Raw genomic sequence first — 24,870 nt, forward strand, 5'->3', positions numbered from 1 at the left:
GACAGGAGTGGCTGTGACGCGAGCGGCTATGCCTTGATTGAAGAAAGCAAGAGGGTAACCTTGAGTGACTTCTTGCGCCTTCTGCCGGAAGCATGGCTAGAATCTCCCTCTGTGCCGCAAACTTGCGTCTTTTGACCCGATAGGGCTACCAAAACTGTAGCGTCAGTGGCCAAGCTCTCTTTTTTGTCTCTTCTCTACTTACCACCTTCTGGACGGCCTCTATACCTGGTCAGCTGATGGTGGTCTGCGAGGGCAGTGGCCCCCATGAGGATAGCAGGGAGACAGCCCGGAAAGGTGGGAAAAAAGAGAGAAGGGAAAACATTACAATATGTCCCCCCCCCCCAACATTTATATTTATTAAATATAATGATTTATATACATATATCTATCCTTATTTTATTTTTTATTTTTTGGATTATATTAATTGTTTAATTATGGATATACTTTCTCCTATAATATGTTATAAATTAATATATAAATGTATTATATCTTCTATCCTATTTGTTCCTATTTTTTTTTTTTTTTGTGTAATCAATTGGCCCAGGCTGAACTGGGACGAGCCTGCACACACCTGGTGCAATCTTCACTCTGAGTAGAGCAGAGCAGCAGGACTGCAGCCAGAACTACAGAGCGATAGGAGTGTTTCCTTTTTTTTTTTTTTTTTTAAACGGCGCCGCCATTTGGAAGAGGGCAGAGGAGACCGGCGGCATCATCACTGAGCTGCGTGCATGCGCAGAGCGCTGAGGGGTACGCGGCGGTGACCCCGAGAGTATGGGGTGTCAGAGGAACCACAGGGCTCAGCAGAGCTGAGAAAAAAACAACAGGCAGGCAAAGGTACAAAACGGACTAACCTTAGGTGGCAAATGTAATGATACAAATACCTTTGTGGAAGCACACACTGCACTGGAAGGAAAGACAGAGCGAAAGTGGGGACCACTGCGAGATTTGAAGCTTCTTTAAAGCTTGCTACAGATGCCAGTATAATTCCAGAGCCCCTGAGACCACCAGAACGGGGGTTCCCACCATAAAGCTCATTTAGAGACTGTACAGGAGGGACTTCCAAACAGGAGAGGCTGAACCTGCTGGGGCGATCTGCGGTAAGAGGCATGCTTCTTGCTTGTTCGTCCAATCTGTCAGGTGAGGATAAAAAAAGAGAATGGTGCGGGGCGTCTCCCCTTCAAATTTATAGCTAACCAATCCTGTCAGGTTGTGGGGGCGGAGTCACAACCCAGTGTGTGCTGCCATGAATGCGTCAGGAAAACATACTGCGGCCTTGAGGCGAAGGGAGGAACAGCGGTGCATAACTTGGTTTTATTGGACAGCGGTTTCCTATTCTCAAGGCTACCATACCTCGCCAATGATGGTTAGACCTGACTGAATCTCAGGGCATGCAGTATCCCCGCTGGGGAGATGCACTGGGGTAGACATGTGTAATTTGTTTATATATTCGGACACATTTTTGGTTATTTGGAGATTTGGATGTATCCGAATCTCAAAATGAAATAGTAACGAATAGTAACAAATTTCATTGAAACCCATTAAAATTTGTTTTGTTTATTCGTTTTCCAACGAATTCCAACTTTTCAGAATGATTCGAATTCGGATCGGTCAAAAAACGATCAAGCGATTTGAATTCTGTGTGAAGAAATAGCCGGTTGTTAAGCAGCGGGCCTGGAAGCCATCCGCCCGCGTCCTTGACAACCATGAGTCATTATCTGTCAGTGGGCTTCCCCGCTGACAGATTTAAAAATATTTATAAAGATAAAGAATGCTGGCAATTGCCCGTACCCATTCCCCAAAAAAGGTGTCAAAAAGTAAGGCCGCGTACACACGATCGGTTAAACTGATTGTGTGTGGGCGTCATCGGTTATTTATCCATCGGTTAAAAAAATGCCAACTTGTTTTAAATTTAACCGAAAAATCCACGAATGCTCAGAATGAAGTCGACGCATTTTTGGAAGCATTGAACTTTGTTTTTTTCAGCACGTCGTTGTGTTTTACGTCACCGCGTTCTGACACGATCGGTTTTAAAACCGATGGTGTATAGGCACGACTGACCATCAGTCAGCTTCATCGGATAACCGATGAAAACGGTTCATCAGACCGTTTTCATCGGATGGACCGATCGTGTGTACAGGGCATAAGAAACACAGGAAACATGTTGAGGGCATGTGGCCTGGTATGGTCCAGGAGGATGGGGCTCGCTCGCCCCCCCTTTCCTGAACTGCCAGGCTGCATGCTCGGATAAGGGTCTGGTATGGATTTCACAATTTTTTTTTGCATTGGGTTCCCCTTAAAATCCATGCCAGACCCAAAGGTATGGCTACGCCATTTAAAAAAAAAATTTATATTGCTTGGCAACTGCCGGCATTCTTTATCTTTATATTTATCTGTCAGTCGGGAAGCCCGCTGACAGCGGATGACTCGTGGTTGTTAAGGATGTGGGCAGCCAGCTTCCCGACCCGCTGCTTTATAACCAGCTATTTCTTCACACAGAATTCGAATCGGCTAATCGTTTTTTGGCCTATCCGAAGTCTAATTGTTCTGAAAAGTTGGAATTCGTTATACGTTAATACATGAAACTAAATTTGATGAAACTAAATTTAACAAAAACAAAACTAAAGAATTCCGAAACCAAACTAAACAAATTCCATAATGAAACAAAATTAGTGACATTACAAATCTATTCAAAACAAATTTTTCCAATCTGCACATGTCTACGCTGGGGTATCCTAATGTACTTGATGATACGCCCCCTTTTTCTTCCTTGCCTTCTATTGTATTTCTTCGCTGTCTTATATCATTTTGGAAGATGCATACTTTTGGTTTAATGTTAGAAAAGATAAAATGATGGGTCCTTCCACGCAGCCGGTAATCTGCTGGTCACCTCATGGGTCTGGGATGTATGGGACCTTTGATTATCATTGTTAGTTTTTCTGTATTTGTATTTGTGGTTGGATTCAATAAGTCTACATTAAAAAATAAAATAAAAGATACACTAACAAATTGAAGCCAAACTCCAGCTAATACTTATAAGCATTATAGCAAAAAATTTTTTTTTTCGGGATAAAGGTTTTACATAAATAAGTAAAGTCTAAAAAAAGAAAACGAATTAAACCATCACATCTATGAAATGGTAAGCTGCAATATAATAAATGTTTGCTTTTGGGTTTAATATCACCTTAAGGTGATTTTCAAAGGTGAAATAGGGATATCCTATCAATTGTTAGGGAAGATCTTTTCAATCAGCCTACACCTATTCTTGTGCAAATTAAGGCCCCTTGTTAGCTGGATATATGGTGTTTAATATTGAGGAACATAGATGGAGGTTTCTAAAGGAATTACTGACTTACGCGTTTCATCATAGGACGTCTTCTGAGGCGGCCTCAGACTATGTTTTATGATGAAACGTGCAAGGCGGAGCTTGGCACACATTCACATCACTTCCAGAACTTCAGTTTTTTGCGCTGTGGTCTGTGGAACGCACGCCACCCAGACCTAAGGACTTGTTTTTACTTAAATGTAAGCTTGGACAATTGTAGCCCCGCTTTTTTATAAGATTATCCTTTTTTTAATACATTTTATTATCCAGATTTAGGCTGAGTTTCCGATTTTTAAACTCCATTACATGTGGATACCCCTTCGCATGAACAACGCTACGGAAGACACAGTCATATTGATCACTGGGACATCAGGAGCAGAGGAGCCTAATCTGATTATATGCCTTTCACCCCTGCAGGGATACAGAGATCTGGTGAGTGCATAATCAAGAGGGGGGCACGGAAAAGTCAATCTATTATCTGTCACGAAAGCTGCAATAAAGTGTCACTTTGGCATCCTGCACAAGTCACCTTGGGAATTTTGAATTATGAACAATTTTTGCTAATAGCTTTTTTGTTGCAGATTTGGACTGTTTCTTTTTCATACGTTAATCACTTCACTATTGTTACACAACTCTGCACTGAATTTAGATTGCTTATACTCAATGTTGTTTTTTTATATGCACTTTGTTTATGAATACTCTTTATTATATATAATTTGGGCAATGGGGAGGTTTCTATTTAGCCTCTATATATAGATACACATGCCTATGTTATTTACTGTTTTTTTAATATTCCCAATCCACTATAACTTATAAGGCTGACCGAGGAGATTTGGGACAGAATCCATCAAGAAACTTGGTGGCAGAGCTTTTTTGCCCAGGAAAACGGTCGTGTGTATGTTTTTCATCGAGAAAACTGTCGAGGAACTCGATGAGAAAAAAAGAGAACAAGTTCTCTTTTTCCTCGTCGGTAGTCTCAATTTCCTCGTCGTGTTCCTCGTCGGGCTGGTTTTTGACGAGAAACACGTTCGTGTGTATGCTTAGAAACCCGTGCATGCTCAGAATAAAGTATGAGACGGGAGCGCACCTTCGGTAAAAGTAGCGTTTGTAATGGAGATAGCACATTCGTCACGCTTTAACAGACTGAAAAGTGTGAATCGTCTCTTACCAAACTTTTACTTAACACGCAGTAACATGAGATTAGCAAAAGCAGCCCCAAGGGTGGCGCCAGTGGAATGGAACTTCCCCTGCCGTCGTACGTGTTGAACGTCACCGCGTTTGAGAACGACGAGATTTGGTCTTGACAGTGTGTACGCAAAGAAAGCTTGTCAAGATTCTCGACAAGCCTAACAAGGAACTCGTCGAGGAAAACGATGTTTCATTTACGACGAGTTCCTCGGACGTGTGCACGAAGCCATACACATATACTATTGTTGTTTGTCACTATACTGCCAGTTTGACAGGGATTGTTTCACTACAGCTGGAAGGCAGCACCACCCCCCCCTTTTTTTTGTTTGATTATTTGTGGGGGGTTTTTTGTGGGGAGGCAGTAGCTTAGCACACACCTAAGCGCGGAACTCCAATTAATTACATTTGTTTGCTAGTATTTCTCTATTGATGAGCAGCTAGAAAGAAACACAGTGAAGTGACAACTGTCACTGACATGGCTTCTTGATAAAAAAAGACCAAACAATTAATTTTTATTTATTTTGTTTTCAAATTTTACCTAGGCTGCCCATATGGCCCCTGGGTTTATTAACATTTATTAACACTTTAACTGACCTCAGCCACACTCAGCTATCTAATTTATCAAGCCCCTGTTTTCCATGGGCACAAGTGTAGGGCAGGACTGGGAAGTTTTGCATGGGGAGTGCAGCAGACACAACCATCCAGACAGTTCATGGTAAGGAAAGATTTCCGGGGGCTAAATTCCTCATTGATTGGTGGACATGCTGAAAGGAGGTTGTTCCTAACAGACATGAGGGTATAGTAAAAAAAAAAAACTTTTCACGCCTTCCAGCATCTCTTGCGGCTTGCCACATTAAGATGCATAACATCTCAGAGTGGCAAAGGAAGTTGATGCTGTAAGGCTCGTTTACACTTTCGGGAATGGATAGTAAAATCATGTGGTTAAAATTCATTTTTACAGCCCCTGTGGCATTCATTTGGCAGTACTGTCACCAAACACAACCCATGCAAGCGAAAGGGGCTGCACAGCAACCACCCTGCAACTGAGAGCAATGCATGCAGTTTCAGCACAGTGGTGTGATATTTGTTCGGTGAAAATAGGCAGTGAAAATCTACCCTTGGACTTTAATTTTACTTGGTAATTGCAGCTCTGAACATGGTAGCTATTTTAATGCCCAGTATGTGTCCCGCTCTGATTAATGTTTGAATAGTGAGCCACTCAAAGCCACCGGCAATTTATCTCATTAGAAATAGCCCAGGGGGCAACTCTGTCCTACTCTGGCCTGAGGTAATGCACAGACAGATATACAAAACAACACAACACATACTAATATAAAACACAAGACTGCGTTACCTCGTCGGTGCTGTTTTCTCTTCTGGCAGATGTTAATGCATTTATTACACACCCACATGAGACAGACTAAAACTGCCGACCCAGCAGCCAGGAATGCTATAAACACCGCCACAAAATAAAACTCCTCATAGCGGACCTCTGGAAGGAGAGACAGATGTGAATAAGACATATAATAGGCAGTAAGTTGGGGAATGTCTAAAAGAATCATCAAAAATCAATGGACAGCTTCTACCATGGACATTGAGGATGATTGTACTCTGTTTGATGTTGCCAGTTTCATCGCTCAGGGTGATCATGTAGAACCCAGAATCTCTGACCTCCACATTCAAGAGCTGTATGGAGCCATTGTCATAGTTGTGAACGCGCCCACTGTAACTACTGGAGATGTTGATGTAAGAGTTTGTTTTCCACTCTATGATGCATTGCGACTTCCAGCTGGACACGAACTGCCACTGAATCCATGATGTTCCATTACAGGTGTGGTCGACGGACAGGAGTACATTCTGCATCACTGTGGCGTTTATGATGGGCTCTGGGATGAGCAACATGATACCTTTGCCTGAAGGAGAAAATATTCAGGACATTTTAGTTTTTGATATTCTGTTCACAAACATCAATTCAAATCTTTTAGGTCAAACCAAGTGTTAATATGTTGGCCATAAAAAAAATGCTAAGTGATTGATTATAGTTTAGATAAGCCATTTTCAACCAGGGTTCTTTGGAACTCTAGGGTTCCTCCAGACATGGGCGTCCGCTGACATTTATTTAGAATGTAAAAACACCCCACTGTGCCCCCTGCATCTTTCAATATCTCTTTGTCACTACTGTGTACCCCCTCTCCACAGCTGCACCTCTGGACCCCTTTACATTACACAGCACCTCACAGCTCTGGACCCCTTTACATTACACAGCACCCCACAGCTCTGGACCCCTTTACATTACACAGCACCCTGCATCACTTGCCCCCTTTACATTACACAGCACCCTGCATCACTGGACCCCTTTACATTACACAGCACCCCACAGCTCTGGACCCTTTTACATTACACAGCACCCTGCATCACTTGCCCCCTTTACATTACACAGCACCCTGCATCACTGGACCCCTTTACATTACACAGCACCCTGCACCAGTAGACCCCTGCACCAGTATTACACAGCACCCCGCACCTCTGGACCCCTTTACATTACACAGCACCCCACAGCTCTGGACCTCTTTACATTACACAGCACCCTGCATCACTGGCCCCCTTTACATTACACAGCACCCTGCATCACTGGCCCCCTTTACATTACACAGCACCCTGCATCACTGGCCCCCTTTACATTACACAGCACCCTGCATCACTGGCCCCCTTTACATTACACAGCACCCTGCATCACTGGCCCCCTTTACATTACACAGCACCCTGCATCACTGGCCCCCTTTACATTACACAGCACCCCTTTTCCTTGACTGAAACACTACACTATATTGACAGTATATTTATTTCAGGTTCAAGAGGAACCTTTTGGAATGAGGGACAAATGTATTTGATTCCAGAAGAGGGACAGGCACTCTAAATAAGGGACAACTAGAAACTATGCCGTAGGCTACAAATCTGTGTTGTGTTTGCTCTGCATTTCCAGACTGGCTAAAAACACATCAGAAAATAGTATAGTGTTACCTGTGGCAACAGATGTTGGAACAAATAAAGCACAGGCCTGGTAAACGATATAAAACGGCGCTCCCCTCCCTCTGTCCTCTGGCGCTCGTATCGTATGTCACAGAGCTGGGCCTGTGTGCGAGGTCCCACCCCCTTAGTTCAGCGGAACACTAGAAGACTATCAGACGAGCCGAACTAGGGGGCGGGACCTTGCCCACAGACCCAGCTCCATGACATACGATACGAGCGCCGAAGGACAGAAGGAGGGGAGCGCTGCATTCACCGCTTAAAGCGGCCCCAGGGCCAGTTCGGCCCTACTCCTGGCTCTCCCTGGCTATTACAGGGGGGGGGGCAAACGACCCCCCTTGCCCTATAGAGCGGACGCCCATGCCTTCAGAGGTTGCTAGGGGTTCCTTGAGATGTAGTTGGTGGACCTCTCACCTAAAGGTTCCTGCATAGTTGCAGGGCTAATGCCACTTGACAGTGACAATGGACTGACACCAATGATCTTCCTAGCTGTCTGAAAGTGTGGCAATTTGACCACCACTTAAAGTGTGGCATTCTTCTCACTGTCCACCAATGTTAGGGACATTTTTCCCACTGACACTTATTTAACTGGTATTAGAAAAGGTTCCCCAAGACCTGAAAATGAGTTTAAGGCCTTGTACACACAGGCAAGAATCTCATCAGGAAAAAAACGTTGTTTTTTCTGACGAGATTCTTGGCAAGAATCTCTTGCCGCCCGAGTGTACACACACTCATTTCAAAAGAACCGCGGTGACATGGTGACGCCATCACTTATGTGCGCTTGTCACATTCGATGCCGTCGCCACCATCTTGCTTCACACTACCTATGCCGTGGAAGCTACCGCGCATGCATCAAAGTCATTTCGAGCATGCGTGGGTTTCCTCGGCGACAGGTTAGTATACACACTCTCGGGTTTCTCTTTGGGAAACAGGCCGACAAGAATCTTGACGAGAAAATAGAGAGCAGGATCTCTATTTTTCTCGTCGAGATTGTGGTCAGATTTCCAGACGAGAAACCTAAAAGCCTCGTACACACGCTCGGTTTACTCGGCAAGAAAGCTTTGCTAGCAGTTTTCTTGCTGGTTCTTGCCGAGAATACCAAGCGTGTGTACGAGGCTTTAGGGTTCCTCGGGGGTAAAGAGGTTGATTAAGGCTGGACTGGAATGTTTCAGTGAGGTTGACTTATTAATGGACTGGAGGCTGTTCATTTTGCAAAGTGCATGTTCACTTAGCTTTGTAAATAAGGCGAAGCTGTGTTCTCTTGTAAATCCCACTCGTGTGCAAGGAAAATTAGGACTTTTGCTTAGACTAAAAGGTAAGTAAACATTTTCTGCAGGGGGAGTCCTTTGGGGGGATTACTGAGCCTATAGTTAGGCTTTAAAGCAGACCTGGGCAAACTACGGCCCGCGGGCCGTATACGGCCCGGCGGACCTTTTAATCCGGCCCCCGGGCAGTGTTGCCAATAGGGTTGTCCCGATACCGATACCAGTATCGGGACCGATACCGAGTATTAGCGGGAGTACTCGTACTCCCGCTAATACCCCCGATACTAAAATAGAATACCTCCCCCCCCGCCGCCGCCGAAACCGCCGCCGCTGCCACGTTAATCACCGCGGCGGGGAACATTACAGACAGCGTTCGTTTGAACAGCTGTTTTCCCCGCCGCGCATAGACACTCCCCTTGGACGGATCTGTCCAATCGCGAGCAAGGGGGAGTCACATAGACACTCCCCCTTGCTCGCGATTGGACAGATCCGTCCAAGGGGGAGTGTCTATGCGCAGCGGGGAAAAGAGCTGTTCAAACGAACGCTGTCTGTAATGTTCCCCGCCGCGGTGATAACAGTAGGTACGGGGGACAATGGCTGCTGTACGGGGGACAATGGCTGCTGTAAGGGGGACAATGGCTGCTGTACGGGGGACAATGGCTGCTGTACGGGGGACAATGGCTGCTGTACGGGGGACAATGGCTGCTGTACGGGGGACATGGCTGATGTACTGGGGACATGACTGCTGTACTAGGGGACATGGCTGCTATACTGGGGACATGGCTGCTGTACTGGGGACATGGCTGCTGTACTGGGGACATGGCTGCTGTACGGGGGACATGGCTGCTATACGGGGGACATGGCTGCTATACGGGGGACATGGCTGCTATACGGGGGACATGGCTGCATTTGGGGACACATTTAAAAAAAAGTATCGGTATCCGGTATCGGCGAGTACATAAAAAAAACTATCGGTACTTGTACTCAGTCCTAAAAAAGTGGTATCGGGAAAACCCTAGTTGCCAACCGTCCATAGAATTACGGACAGTACGTAAATAAAAGGCACTTTTTCCCTGTTCGTAAAAGTCCGTAATAAGGGAAATGTGCCTGTAAAAAGATCCGAATGTGAGCCGCAGCGCAGGCAGCGTCTAGTCCTCCTACATTATGCATAGCCTTGCCCTCTCTGACTGCCCAGCCCACCACCACCCGCCGCGCAGCCAATTATCAAAGCGCATTTTCGCGCTTACAACACTGCTGCCAGCCTATTCAAAAGAGCAGCGCGGGGAAACTGAGGAACATCGTAGAATGTGTGGACTCTGTGGAGAGCGGCACCGGCGGGATAGCACACAGCAGCAGATGTAGTGGACACACTGCAGACGCACCCCCACTGTGACGGAGTGGACTGAGTGAAGGCAGACAGAGACCGACCAGTGCGCCTGCCTGCCTGCTCTGCCCGCCCGACTGACTGACTGTAGCAGTCGGCCAGCCGCCATGCTGGTGCCCGGACCTGGAGTGGACCCTGGTCTCCACTCTCTTCGTTGGAGTAGGACTCCTCGCGACGCCTGCTGCCTGCCCTCAGTGCCACTGCCCTGGCCTTGTCTGGTGAGTCCTCCTCAGTCCAGCAGCAGAGTGTGAAGTGCTATCCTACCTAGACATCATCAGTATGCTGTGTCCTCCTCCTGTGCCCCTTTCACCTCTCCACAGGTCAGATCTGTGGAGAGGTGAAAGGGGCACAGGAGGAAGACACAGCATACTGATGATGTGAAGAAGTGATATGATAATTTATTTGCAGCCTCTGTGCCATGTCCCCAGCCTCTGTCCCCCTCCTGTGTCATGTCCCCAGCCTCTGTCCCCCTCCTGTGTCATGTCCCCAGCCTCTGTCCCCCTCCTGTGTCATGTCCCCAGCCTCTGTCCCCCTCCTGTGTCATGTCCCCAGCGTCTGTCCCCCTCCTGTGTCATGTCCCCAGCGTCTGTCCCCCTCCTGTGTCATGTCCCCAGCCTCTGTCCCCCTCCTGTGTCATGTCCCCAGCCTCTGTCCCCCTCCTGTGTCATGTCCCCAGCCTCTGTCATGTCCCCAGCCTCTGTCCCCCTCCTGTGTCATGTCCCCAGCCTCTGTCCCCCTCCTGTGTCATGTCCCCAGCCTCTGTCCCCCTCCTGTGTCATGTCCCCAGCCTCTGTCCCCCTCCTGTGTCATGTCCCCAGCCTCTGTCCCCCTCCTGTGTCATGTCCCCAGCCTCTGTCCCCCTCCTGTGTCATGTCCCCAGCCTCTGTCCCCCTCCTGTGTCATGTCCCCAGCCTCTGTCCCCCTCCTGTGCCATGTCCCCAGCCTCTGTCCCCCTCCTGTGCCATGTCCCCAGCCTCTGTCCCCCTCCTGTGCCATGTGCCAGTGCCAAGTACTCGTACCAGTTGTCCATAAATGATATTTACTGCTTTTTATAAAGAAATACAATTGATTTTATGCAGTATTGAGTTTAGCCTTTTGGCCCGGCCCTCCAAAATATTTTTAGTTTCTCATGTGGCCCCATCGAAAAAATAATTGCCCACCCCTGCTTTAAAGAAAGCTCTGGTCTTAAAAAACCTTTCTATAGCTTCTAACAGCAGCATTGTTCAGATGACAACCTTCTAATAATGTTGATATTTCTTTAGGCTGGAAGGGCTAAAGCCCAAATCAGCAGATATTCTGAATCCTGAATTATCATGTGTAGCACTTACTCTCATAGAAGCTGCTAGAATTTTCAGGCCTTCCCTTTGCACACAGCCAGGTAACAGCAATGGCGTCCCTGGGGGGGGCAGAGGGGGCCCTGACCCCCCCAACATTATGCTGTGCCCCACCATGTGCCCCCCCCCCAAAATAAAATTATTTTTTTGCATTTCGTTTGTATTTTGCTTGGGCCGCCGCTGGGCCGCCAATGAGGATGCAGGATCGGGCGGCTGAGGTATGCAGTGTCAGTGAGCAGAGGGAGGGGAGAGGACTGACTGGGGATGCTCTCCCTCTCAGGAGAGGAGGGGAGAGGACTGACTGGGGATGCTCTCCCTCTCAGGAGAGACTAGTCTCTCCTGAGAGGGAGAGCATCCCCAGTCAGTCCTCTCCCCTCCCTTTGCTCACTGACACTGCATAATGCGAGCGCTCACGCAACCACAGCCGCCCGATCCTGCACCCTCATTGGCACAGAGAAGAGCGAGTTGCAGGAAGGACTCCACAAGCACTGTGGGGGGAGGGGAGGGGGTAGGGGGCCCAAGCCTTCATCTCAGTTATTGAAAAAACAGACTGATTTCTCCCATCCTTCGGACAGGAGAACCAGCCTGTAAATTCCGAGAGTCGTGACTGCAAGCTGAGCCGAGTTTCAGTCTATGATACTCTTTTACAGCCCAGCGAGTCCAGCCACCCCCCTCACTCTCCTCACATACGAGCAGGGAGGAATACAGCTCCTCAGTCCCGCCCACACTATCCCGGTGTGCTGTATCTGAAGAGAGGGGCTGTGTGTGAATGATGCCTGAGATTCTAGCCTGGGCCGGGGGTAAGTGTGTGCACTGCAGACTGCAGTACACTGTAATTACTGAACTGCATTATCTCCATTCCTTCTCTCCCCATCTGTCTCCATCCCCCTCTCCTGTTCTTTCAAGACATTCACAATTTACTTTCACTTTTAGTTAGGCAGGTAATATACGGTGCAAATTTCTTTCCTGCATCCACAGATTGTAGGAAAGAAACTTGCACGATTCCCCCATCAACACAGACAGTGGTGACAGGGGAATATCCCTCCTGCCCAGCAATTGTATTCTCCCGACAAACAGTGATTATCACTAGTGGCTATACAGCAACCACTAGTGATAATCATAAGAGAATCTGCTCATTAATAGTTCAAATCTCAGCCAGTCCTGCTGAACCAGCTGAGATTTAAACTGTCTATGGCTGGTCTTAGCTCTTAGGCAGCCCATACATTGACCACTTTTTTTCATTCAACTATTGGGTTAAATGAAAAAAAAAAAGAAATGATCCAATTCCCCCATCTACACATTATAGGTGGATGGGGGAATCCTCCCAGTGTGGACCAGTGGTGGAACAACCAGAGTTGCTTTCCTATCCCGGCTATTCACAGCGCTGGTCTCTGTCTCCATGGCAGCAGCGACAGCACATAGGAACCCAGTGCTTGTTACTTTATGGGGCTGATGTACAGGAGGGTCAGCACAATTTGTTGTTAGAGATGGGCTGGGCATGTTCAAAATTCCACATGCCAGAGCCTGCCAGGAAGCCCACACTGCACAGAGCTAATCACAGGCAGTGAGACATTTCACGGTCCGCAGCTGCACAGATCAGGAAATGTCTCACTGGCTGTGATTAGCGCTGTGTTGTGTCGGCTTCCTGTCGGGATCGGGCATGTGGGATTTCAAACACACCCGAGCCCATCTCTATTGGTTGTAGACAGTTGAGCTTCCTGCAGGTTGCTTAGCAGCAGTGGAGCCTTCTCTGACATGCTGATCGGAATGTAATCCAGGTAATGCTCCTAGTCAAATCCTAGTGTTAAATATCAGTGATTTTATTGATCAAAGCCCACACTTTACAGGCATAGAGCCCACATGGCTGCTGATCATACGGTTGATTATATATATGTGGTTGTTCTCTTGATGCTAATAAATACTTAGCCAGATTCAGGTAGGGGCGCATATCTTTAAGGCGGCGTAGCGTATCGTATTTACGCTATGCCGCCTTAAGTCAGAGAGGCAAGTACTGTATTCACAAAGCACTTGCCTCCTAACTTACGGCGGCGTAGCGTAAATGGGGCCGGCGTAAGCGCGCCTAATTCAAATGAGGATGGGGGGGGCGTGTTTTATGTTAATGTTTGGTGACCTGACATGATTGACGTTTTTTACGAACGGCACATGCGCCGTCCGTGTACATATCCCAGTGTGCATTGCTCCAAAGTACGCCGCAAGGACGTATTGGTTTCGACGTGAACGTAAATTACGTCCAGCCCCATTCACGGACGACTTACGCAAACAACGTAAAATTTTCAAATTTCGACGCGGGAACGACGGCCATACTTAACATTGGCTACGCCACCTAGAGGGCAGCTTTATCTTTACGCGGCGTATCTCATACGGAAACGGCGTATCTTTACTGCGACGGGCGCACGTACGTTTGTGAATCGGCGTATCTAGGCATTTACATATTCTACGCCAAACTCAACGGAAGCGCCACCTAGCGGCCAGCTGAAAAATTGCACACTAAGATACGACGGCGCAGGCTGTCGTATCTTAGCTAGGTTTAAGTGTATCTCAGTTTGAGCATACACTTAAACTTACGACGGCGCAGATTCAGAGTTACGTCGGCATAACTCTCTCTGAATCTGGCTAATAGTGTTTATTATATGGAAAAAATGATAATTAGTGATAATTTGCGATAGTCCTAATAAAGATGTGGCACCTCATCCCTTAATTTAAATAGAGTGGAGGGATGGAGGAGTGTGGGATTATTGCGGTGCCAGCAAATAGAAACCAGAACAATGTAGATACATTAGATAAAAAAGAAATGTATTTGTTACAAAAAGATAAAAGATCGGTTCAAACATATAAGCAGTACAGTATAAATGTGGGAGCAAAATATCAAAGTATGGATTAATGGTCGGGTCTTCCCGACTAGTTTCGCCAAACCTTTGGCTTCATCAGGGGATTTGTGACATGACCAGCTCAATGAGTGGCTCTAAGGAAATGAAACACAGATTATTTATCAATTTATTCAGATTCCACTCAGTACATACACAAAATCTTCATAGATTAAAACAATATATAGTTTGGCTGGGAAATATGGCAGAGCAGTAGAGGCCAAGGTACCAAACAGGATCCACAGAAAATCCAACCCCCCACATGAGGAAACCCACATAGTGCAATCAAGCACAAACTTCCCTGTAGGGGAGGAAAATGAAAAAGAAACCTACCCAATGCTCCCATGCAAACCAATCAGCAAACCCCAAACCACCCGATGGCAGATTCGGATCCATAAACCCCTATATGTGGCTATTAGAGGACAATAGAAAGACATCACGTTAGGGGAAAGCCCTCTATCAATAACAATATAAATGTTATTTAAAAACTCATTATGGCTAAATATATATAACGATGATGCTAACTCATAAAAATATACCTAGAGGAGTTGGCGATTAAAATAAAAAAAAATGCAGGGACACTGAGCTAATTGCAAAAGTAGATATATCTGGATTAAGGACTGATGACAGTCAGAAAGTAAATTTGAAAATAGAAAATATATAAAGTGAGCGATCTTTAATGAGAATAAAGAGGACTCAAATAAAGGGCCCCTATATTAGAAGTACTTAACAGTAAGGTGGTAGTAAAACTTACAGTGTGACTTAGGGCAAAATCAAACTGGAAAAGGCCAAAATGTGGATTCAGAGATAGTCTGCATATAGCAGTCAGATAATCCAAAACTGATTTCGGAAATTGTCAGCAAAATACAATCATATTGCTCGATTCTGAGAAGAGTAGAAAATAAAAATAATTAAGGATAGGATTCCAAACTTAACCACTTGGGATCCGCCTGCCGTCAATTGACGGCTGCAGTGCGGATCCCAATTTCCAAACTGCCGTCAATTGACGGCCGCCCCTTTGGGCGTTCCCCGCGCGCGCTCCAGAGCGCGCAGCGGGGAAAATCTGTGTTGGCCGTGTCCCTCGGACACAGCCAATTACAGATCGCCGCGAACGGCCAATCAGAGTGGCCGTTCGCGAGGCGATCTGTGCGGCCAATGAGAGAGGATCTCATATGTAAACATATGAGATCATCTCTCATTGCCGTTTTACACAGAGACAGTGGTGCTGTCTCTGGAGAGGAGACCGATCTGTGTCTCTTGTACATAGGGACACAGATCGGTCACCCCCCCAGTCACCCCCCCCTCCACCTACAGTTAGAACACTAAGCAGGGATACATTTAACCCCTTCCTCACCCCCTAATGTTAACCCCTTCAATGCCAGTCACATTTATACTGTAATTAGTGCATATTTATAGCACTGATCGCAGTATAAATGTGAATGGCGCCAAAAATGTGTCCGATGTGTCCGATGTGTCCGCCATAACGTCGCAGTCCCATTAAAAATCGCAGATCGCCGCCATTTCTAGTAAAAAAAAATAATTAAAAAAAAATAATTCTGTCCCCTATTTTGTAAGCGCTATAACTTTTGCACAAACCAGTCGCTTATTGCGATTTATTTTTTTTTTTTTACCAAAAATATGTAGAAGAATACGTATCGGCCTAAACTGAGAAAAAAAAATGTTTTTTTTTTTTTAAATTGGGATATTTATTATAGCAAGAAGTAAAAAATATTGTATTTTTTTCAAAATTGTCTCGCTTCTTTGTTTATAGCGCAAAAAATAAAAACCGCACAGGCGATCAAATACCACCAAAAGAAAGCTCTACTTGTGGGGAAAAAAGGACGTCAATTTTGTTTGGGAGCCACGTCGCACGACCGCGCAATTGTTAGTTAAAGCGATGCAGTGCCGAAAGCTGAAATTTCACCTGGGCAGGAGGGGGGTATATGTGCCCAGTAAGCAAGTGGTTAAGCAAAAGTGCATATGAAGACATAAAGAGTGAGCTATTGCCATGGTGAGCAAGCTTACCCAGAACAGGAGTGGCTGTAGCGTCAGCATCCCTGTGAGACAGCACTACAGCTGAGCTAGAGAGGCTTCTTATAGCCCCTTGTTGTGCCGACATATGGCGTCATCACGCATGAGGCGAACCGGCCAAGTCGGCCGCGCATGCTCGTCAAACGCCTACAAACCCCATAATGCCCTGCGGCCGCGCACTCACGTCAATCCTAGACGGACGTGCGGCGAGCACACAGGGCACAGAGAAGGTGAAGCAAGCATCCAATTCTACCCCTTGTTAGGGGGTGGAGAAATGTGAAGACGTAGAGACAGCCCCAAAAGTAGGCGCAGCCGGCAAGTTACCCTGTCCAATAGAATAGTAGATTAACCATAAATTGTCCGTAATGCCACTGGTTAGAGGTCCGAGATCAGATCAGGGGAGGGGATCACCAGGTCGGTCCCCAAAGGGAGCCAAAACAGGGAGAAAAATGAGAATCATCAGGGGGCATGGATAAAATGGGACCCATCTTGGAAACCAAATTGAACTCGATCTAGTTCCCACTAACAGGACAGAGTGACATATAGGCATATAAGGTCCGCTAGATATCCGAGACAAAAACAAACAAGAACGAAGTAGACATCGCAAAAAATCATTTAAATAGACCCCCGTTGGGGGGCAAGTCAGTGAATTAGCCCAAATATCGTTTACCCTTATAGATTGAAAAACGGGGTATATAAGGTATCAGAAAACAGTCAATGGTCATTGTGAGTGGAGAAGGAGACAAGATGGACAGTCAAGGAGATAGAAAGTGATGACCACATCACAGATCTCCCCCCAAATGGAGACAATTACCCAGATGCTGTAACAAAGCAAATTCTATAAAAAAAGTTTTGAAACTAATGTTCTCATTTAAACCTGGGAATTTAACAGCATCAAGTAAGTGTATCCATTTGGTTTCTAATTGTAGAAGGGTTTTATCGATGCATCCACCTCGAGCATGTAAAGGTACATGCTCCAAGGCCGCAAAGCTTATAGAGTTAACGTCAAAATCATGTAAACACCCTACATATCTATTCAAAGCTGTAGTTATCAAATGTTTATAGAGAGTATTGACATAGTCTCTAATACTAAAATATATCAAACTGAAACTAGAAAGTCCAAATGATGAAACAGCGCTTATTTAAGTTGGTTAAAATGCCCAACTGCATAGAGGCATTTGCGTGATGACGGTGCAACAAAATATTCTACAGTGATGGGTGCTTGTAAAAATAGGTATGTGATGAATCCTACACCTGCTCCCGATCTTCACCACAAGTGAGGCACTCTCCCCTTCAGGGTACAAACTCACCAGAAAGCCAATGAATTGAGCCTTAAGAGGTAACTGTCACTGGAATATCCGTCAGCACTGCCAGGGTCAGCGTAGGTTAATACTCCATATGGATATATAAAATACAAGAAGGCACCAGCATAGTGTAATGCAGTTTTTAATATAGATAAAAGAGTACCCCTTTGCACAGTAAGAAACCCCCGCTCCAAATGCACATACCGTTAGTATAGTGTTGATGAGCATATAGTAAAGTTAGAGTGTCTCCGATTGGTAACTAAGTCCCCAGAAGCTTGCGTGTTGTTGCCACAGCGCTAGAAATCCTTCCTGGTCTGAGGAAACCAACGGTGAAGAGCACTCGTCACTTCCGGTTTCCGGATTGCCGTAGTAGCCCCGCCCTTTCGCAAAAATTGTGATATTGGTTGATCTACAGATTGCGCTCATCCATTCTATTGACAATTGTCAGCTCAGAGACATCCTGGTTTTGTGGTGCTGAGACGTGCATTTGGGCCATTTGTTTTGCACCTTCATGATATGGTCTCTAATATGCTTGGAAAAAGGCCTTTTGGTTTTGCCCACATAGAAACAGCCGCATTGGCAGCTGGCTAGGTAGACAATCCCTACAGTTTTGCAAGTGATACGAAATTTCAGTTTATGGATCTTCCCATTTGGCAAAATGGTTACATCATTGTTGCAGATAAAGGGACAGATGTCACAATATCCACAAGAAAAAGTTCCTGTGGAAGTGGGCATCTGAGTACCCTTTCGCACATGGTGGCTAGTCACCAAGCGATCTCTCAAAGAGGGGGCTCGTTTAAAAGTAATTTCCGGGTAGGGCTTAATGTATTTGTTGATAGTGCCGTCAGCCATGAGCAAAGGCCAGAATTTTTTTTTTAAATATCCCTCGCATTTGTGAGTGTTGTTTGGAAAATTGCGTTATAATCCGAACAGTGTTAGTAGCTTTGTGCTTTTTGTTGGAGTGGATAAGAGCTTTCCTATCCAAATTGACAACTTGGTTAAAGGAACGTTTCAAAAGAGAGCGACTATGGGGGCGTGGCCAAGAGCGGCATGTGAGCGGACGTGTCTCACAGAGCTCCCAAACAGCACACTGCAGCGATCCTTCTCCCGGCCGAAATACCGATCGTTTCCAGAAACGGACACCACCCAGCTGTACATCAGCACTCGGTGCACACAGCGACCTGCTTTCCAGCCCGATTACCGGTATGATGACCCGTAAACAGCTCAAAGGAGATGAGCTCCCTGATTTCCAAAATGGCGCCGCGGCGGCCTGGAAGACACGCGGAGACAAACGGGACCACGGTAAGATCCCCCCCAAGACACCTAAAGCCATGGGAAAAGAGGCCCCTAAGGACATGGTGTACTATGCACAAAAACTGAACGGCCTGGCTGACCGCCCCTCGGACGAGGAGTTGGACGCCACGCCTGATATATTTAATACAATGGCGCCGGGGCCTTGCTCTGCCCGGACTTCACAGGCCTCAGCACAAGTAACACATGCAGAGAGCGCAGGAGAGGAGGAAGAGGACGAGAGTGCTGAGCAACCCACACTGGCCCAGATACTGCAGGCAGTGAATAAGTGCACGGCCACAGTGCAGACATTGCAGCAACACTTTGGGGGGCTGAAGGAGGAGGTGGGACTGATCCGACAAGACTTTCAAAAAATCAGAGAGCGCACCACTGCGGTGGAAAGTCGTGTAAGCGAGGTGGAGGACAGGATGGCCCCTCTTATTAGGGAACTGCAGGTCACGGCTAGAGTCGCGACAGCTAACGAAAGCCGTAATGAAGATATTGAAAACCGCTTGAGGAGGAGTAATATCCGCATAGTGGGCCTGCCAGAGAAGACAGAAGGCCGTGATCCCACTGCATTTGTGGAGACCTGGCTGCAAGAGGTGTTTGGCAAGGATGCCTTCACGCCCTTCTACTCAGTTGAGAGGGCACACAGAGTACCACCTAGGCCTCTCCCTCCTGGTAACCCACCACGCACCATGCTAGCCAAACTGCTTAACTTTAAGGACAAGGAAATCATCCTGAGACTGGCCAGAGAACGCCGCAATGTCCAATATAATGGAGTAAGGGTGTCATTCTACCCCGACTTCTCTGCGGAAGTACAGAGGCGCAGGGCCAAATTTGGAGAGGTGAAGAGAAGGTTGCAACGCCTGCGAGCCAACTACGCGATGTTATACCCTGCTAAGCTCCGGATTATTGCAGGAGGCAGGGCCCAATTCTTTGAATCAGCTTCGGAGGCCTCATCATGGCTGGACCAGAATGAGCATCAGATTCGACAAGCAGAGGATCCGGGTGCAGATGCGGACTGATGTGCTTCGAGTTTATGGACTGCAGAGTTTGATGGTAAGCCGGTTCATTTCCCTTTTTTTTCGTTTACCTACCATTGGACTGTGGGTCTATCTCTGTTATTACCCACATGGTCTAAGGACCGGGAGAACAATATATGCAGAATTCTTTTCTGCACAGGAACGGAGCGAACTGACTATTTTTGCATTCTATTTCCTGATTTTGCCTGTTCCACATGCGATTTGGATCACGCGAGGAGTGCCCCTTGAGGCGCAATGTTAGGGCCACGGACTGCCTGTTGCGTCTGTGGCATATTGAGGGCAAAGGTTATGCCCGGCGGCTTTTGTCCGCAAAGTTGATAAGTTTGTTTTTTTGTCTGGTGCTGCTGACTCTGCTCCCCTCTTTTCTGGAAGCCGCTCTCTACTACCTACGCTCAGTGGAGCTCCCGCTCCGGACTTGTGCTACCTGCCACGGAACTGTACCAGGCGAGGAGACACGGACTACTACCCTGCAATGGCCCACCTCTGACTATGTGGAGATGCCGACACAAGTAACATTTTTCTTTTTTTTTCCCTTTTTCAGTTTTGCCTTTTTAATTTTGAGCTCCCGGGAGCTTACCTGCTTTTCCTGGAAAACACTGTGTGATGTGACGCCATTGGGCGAGAGGGAAAGACACAGTGATCTAAGAGGCGGGTGGAGGATTGTTATGTCATGTATTGATATCATAATGAAGGAAGGATGTCTGGAATTGCTGTAGTCTCATGGAATGTGAGGGGCTTGGGAGAACCACTTAAACGCACTATGGTTTCCACCTCCCTTAGGAAGCACTTCCCGGCCATTTGCGTTTTGCAGGAGACACATTTAACTCCGGACACTAGGTCGTGGCTGGGATTTGCCTGGGCAGGTTGGACTTATCATTCCACTCACACCTCATATTCCAGGGGTGTGAGTGTATTGATACACAAATCCCTGGATTTTCACTGTATGGATTCTAAGATTGATCAGGAGGGAAGATATGTATTTCTGCTGTGTAGGGTATACCAACTGTCATTCATTCTGGCTGCAGTATATGTCCCTCCCCCATTCAGCCCGCAGATACTGAGGTCCCTCCTTGCTTTTCAGCTATCACATCCTGGAACCCCGCTAGTGGTAGTGGGAGATTTTAACGGGATAATGAATCCATATTTGGACAGACACCCTCCCCCGAGGGGACCCCCGGGGACGACTAGAACGGCCATGGCTAAGTTTACGGAAGAGGTGGGCTGGGTAGACCCCTGGAGACAAAAAAACCCCCTCGAGAGGCAATTCTCTTGCTTCTCCAAGACACATATGTCCTTGTCTAGGATTGACCTGTGCTTGTGCTCGGCGTCTGCCACACAATATGTTGAGGATATACATTACCTTCCCCGGTGCGTCTCGGATCATTCCCCCGTTTTACTTTCTCTGAGGGTCAGGCCTCCTTCTACTCTTCCCAGAGCACCATGGAAGCTTAATGCCTTTTGGCTCAACCTCTTCCCTTCTCATGAGAAAATTGAGAAGGACATAGTGGCTTACTGGCAGAGACATGCAGATCATCCTGCAACAGACACTGCTTGGGATGCTTTTAAGGCCTACTTGAGGGGAGTTTTTATTGCTGAGGTGAACGCCATAAAACACAACACGACCGAACAAAGGGACCAGGTAGCACAGATGGTGAAACGCTTGGAGGCGGAGTACATAGCTAACTCGAGGGAGGGCTCCCGGGAGGCGTGGATAGCGGCTCAGGACGCATTGGCTAGACTAGACGCTTCTAGAGCTGACAAAAAACGTTTTTTTTCAAAAATGGCGTTCTATGAGGAGGGGGAGCAAACGGGCAAGCTCTTGGCCAAAATAGTTCAATCACAACAGACGTCCCCATCTATTGGAGCTCTTAGAACTGAAGGAGGTAGGTTGGTGAACACCCCCGACCTGGTAATGGGGGAACTGACCAGATTTTATGCCAGTCTATATGAATCGAAGCAAACACACACTGGAGAGGAGACTCGGGACTTTCTGCAGGGGATAGAGCTACCGTGTTTAACGGAGTCCCAGGCGGAGTCCCTTGAGACTCCCATTACCATTGAGGAGATGATAGAGGCAACCAATTCTTTCCCCAATACTAAGGCACCAGGGGACGATGGCATACCAGTTGAAGTATACAAGCAATATGGGAGCGTTGTGCTCCCGAAGCTGCTTCAAACTTTGAACGCGGCCAGGGAGGCACGGCGGCTTCCAGACTCTATGAGACAAGCAAGCATAGTACTCCTGCTTAAACCGGGAAAGGATCCATTGGATCCTGGTTCCTATAGGCCAATCTCACTTTTACAAAGTGATATAAAAATACTAGCAAAAGTCTTGGCAACAAGGCTGAATAAGGTGATCTCGGCGATAATACACTCAGACCAATCAGGGTTCATACCGGAACGATCTACAGCTATTAACCTGAGGAGACTATTTGTAAACATGCAATCGACGGCGGATAATGGGGGGGATAGAGCATTGCTGTCTCTAGATGCCCACAAGGCATTCGACAGCATTGAGTGGCAGTACCTGTGGGCGACGTTGTCTAGATTCGGGTTCGGGCCTGTGTTCCAATCATGGGTGCGCCTCCTGTATGACTCCCCTCTGGCGGTTATTAGGGAGGAGGGCAGAGTGTCTCCTCCCTTTCCACTACACAGGGGGACTCGGCAGGGGTGCCCTCTGTCACCCTTGCTATTTGCGGTTACCATAGAACCGCTGGCGGCACTGGTGCGCTCTAACCCCCTAATCAAGGGATTTCAGTACGGATTAATACATGAAAAAATTATGCTCTACGCGGACGATACCATGCTACTACTGGGAGATACGTCGGGTTCTCTCCGGGAGGCAATGTCGGTGATTCAGACCTTCGGGTCCTTTTCGGGACTATTGATAAATTGGACTAAGTCCGCAATTATGTTTTTGGATGCGTCGAATCCGCAGGATCGTACGCTGCGTGACATTCCGGTGGCGACTAAATTTAAATACTTGGGCGTCTGGGTCACCCCCCAACTGCTTGATTATGTCTCCCTAAATCTCACCCCCTTGATAGGCAGGATTAGAGACAAAATTAAGATATGGTCAAAATTAAAAATGTCCCTGGTTGGTAGAGTGAACCTCACGAAGATGGTATTTATGCCTCAGTTGCTGTATATTCTGCACAACACCCCCATGGTTATCCCTCTCAGGATTTTTAGAATTATTAACTCCCTGTTCAGAGTGTTTCTCTGGCTTAATAAACCTCCCAGGATTAAGCTAGAACAACTACAAAAGCCAAAGGAGGTGGGGGGGCTTGCTCTCCCAAACCCCTGGGTATACTACCTGGCATCACAACTACAACACATAGCTCGGGCTATGAGTAAGGGAAGGGGAGACCCGGTGGTCGACATAGTAAATCACATGACAGGCATGGCTAATATGGTAACTGGTCTAGAGTCGCTGCAATGTGCTAAGTCCAATAAACTTTTCCCTACATATGCATTAATGCAGAAAGTCTGGAATAAAACCCGCCAACTACAAAACATAGAGGGGTTTACCGGTCACAGTCCAATTTGGAACAACCGATACTACGAGGAACTACTGTCTCTGACCTGTGGTGAGCAGTGGAGGAGGTATGGGGTTACACACTTGGTGCATATCTTCTCTGGGGGCCGCTTGCTTTCTTTTGCGGAGCTCCGAGAGAAGTTTGATCTTCCCCAGACCATGTATTTTCCCTACTTACAGTTGAGACATGCCATCAGGGCCCAGGCTGGAAATAACCCTTGGACATTGTCCCCTGCCCCGATCTTCCACTTTATGACTGGGATAGCTAGCTTCAGGGGCTTCATTTCAAGCTCATATGCCATGCTACTGACAGCTGTGCTGCCGGCCCTTCCCTCTAGGGTGGTGGACTCCTGGGAAAGAGATGTGGGTGTTTTTGAGGAGGAACAATGGGAAGAAGCATTATTGGCCATACAGGGAGCCTCGCTCAACGTAGCACACCGTTTGTCACAACTGTACATTGTTCTACGGGTACACTTTACCCCGGCCAGACTGCGTAAGATGGGGCTGACTGAGGATGACAACTGTCCTAGATGTGCTAGGGACCATGGTGACCTCATCCATTTAATGTGGCGGTGTCCCAAGCTGCATCTATACTGGACGGGGGTTCTCACAACACTAAACAGGGTATTCATGATTCAAATACCCCAAACCCCTAAAGTATGTATACTGGGTATTATAGAAGACATACCGCTGGAGGATAACCACAAAAAGGCAGTTGGTAGGGCCCTTTTCCAGGCCCGCAAACTAATACTAAGGCACTGGAAGGACGCGGAGCCTCCAGGGTTGGGAGAGTGGATAGCCCAGATGGGATCCACTCTACAGGCAGAGAAATACATATATCAGCACAGAAAAAGGTGGGGCAGGTTTGAAAAGTTGTGGGCCCCCTGGCTAAATTCCCCGGGTTTAGCTCCACTCGAGTTGGTGTTGGACAGATTACTAATGTAAGAGGTCAGGGGCAAGGACTTAAGACTGGATCTGGGGCACTCTGCAGGGGAGGGAGAGGGCAGGGTACAGCACAATGGAGTAATAATGGAGTAGGTCCAGGAATGCGGGAGCTTGATGATACTCATACACTGCCTTTTATGTATAATGAGTTGGTCTAGTGGGCAGAGAAGGTAGCATTCCAGAAGTTTATGTGTGGATTGTTCTTTTTGTTATTTTATTATTTTACGCTTATGTATGGATGTAATACAGAGACTGAGAAATGAAACTGATGCAATATTTGTAACCATGCATGATTATTCTATTCAATAAAC

General features: G+C 47.0%; 1 protein-coding gene across 2 annotated transcripts in view; it reads right to left on the reverse strand.

Moving 5' to 3' along the window:
- VSTM5 (V-set and transmembrane domain containing 5) overlaps window positions 1-24,870 on the reverse strand; it is a 117,753-nt gene that overhangs the window by 21,647 nt on the left and 71,236 nt on the right. For both annotated transcript variants that reach the window (XM_040340150.1, XM_040340151.1), the window contains exons 2-3: window positions 6,097-6,423; window positions 5,865-6,002 (exon numbers count right to left, since the gene is read on the reverse strand). In XM_040340150.1, the coding sequence (XP_040196084.1) occupies window positions 5,865-6,002; window positions 6,097-6,423 (465 nt within the window). The remainder of the gene's footprint in view (window positions 1-5,864; window positions 6,003-6,096; window positions 6,424-24,870) is intronic.

This window comes from Rana temporaria, chromosome 2 (genome assembly GCF_905171775.1).
Source record: "Rana temporaria chromosome 2, aRanTem1.1, whole genome shotgun sequence".
NCBI lineage: Eukaryota > Metazoa > Chordata > Amphibia > Anura > Ranidae > Rana > Rana temporaria.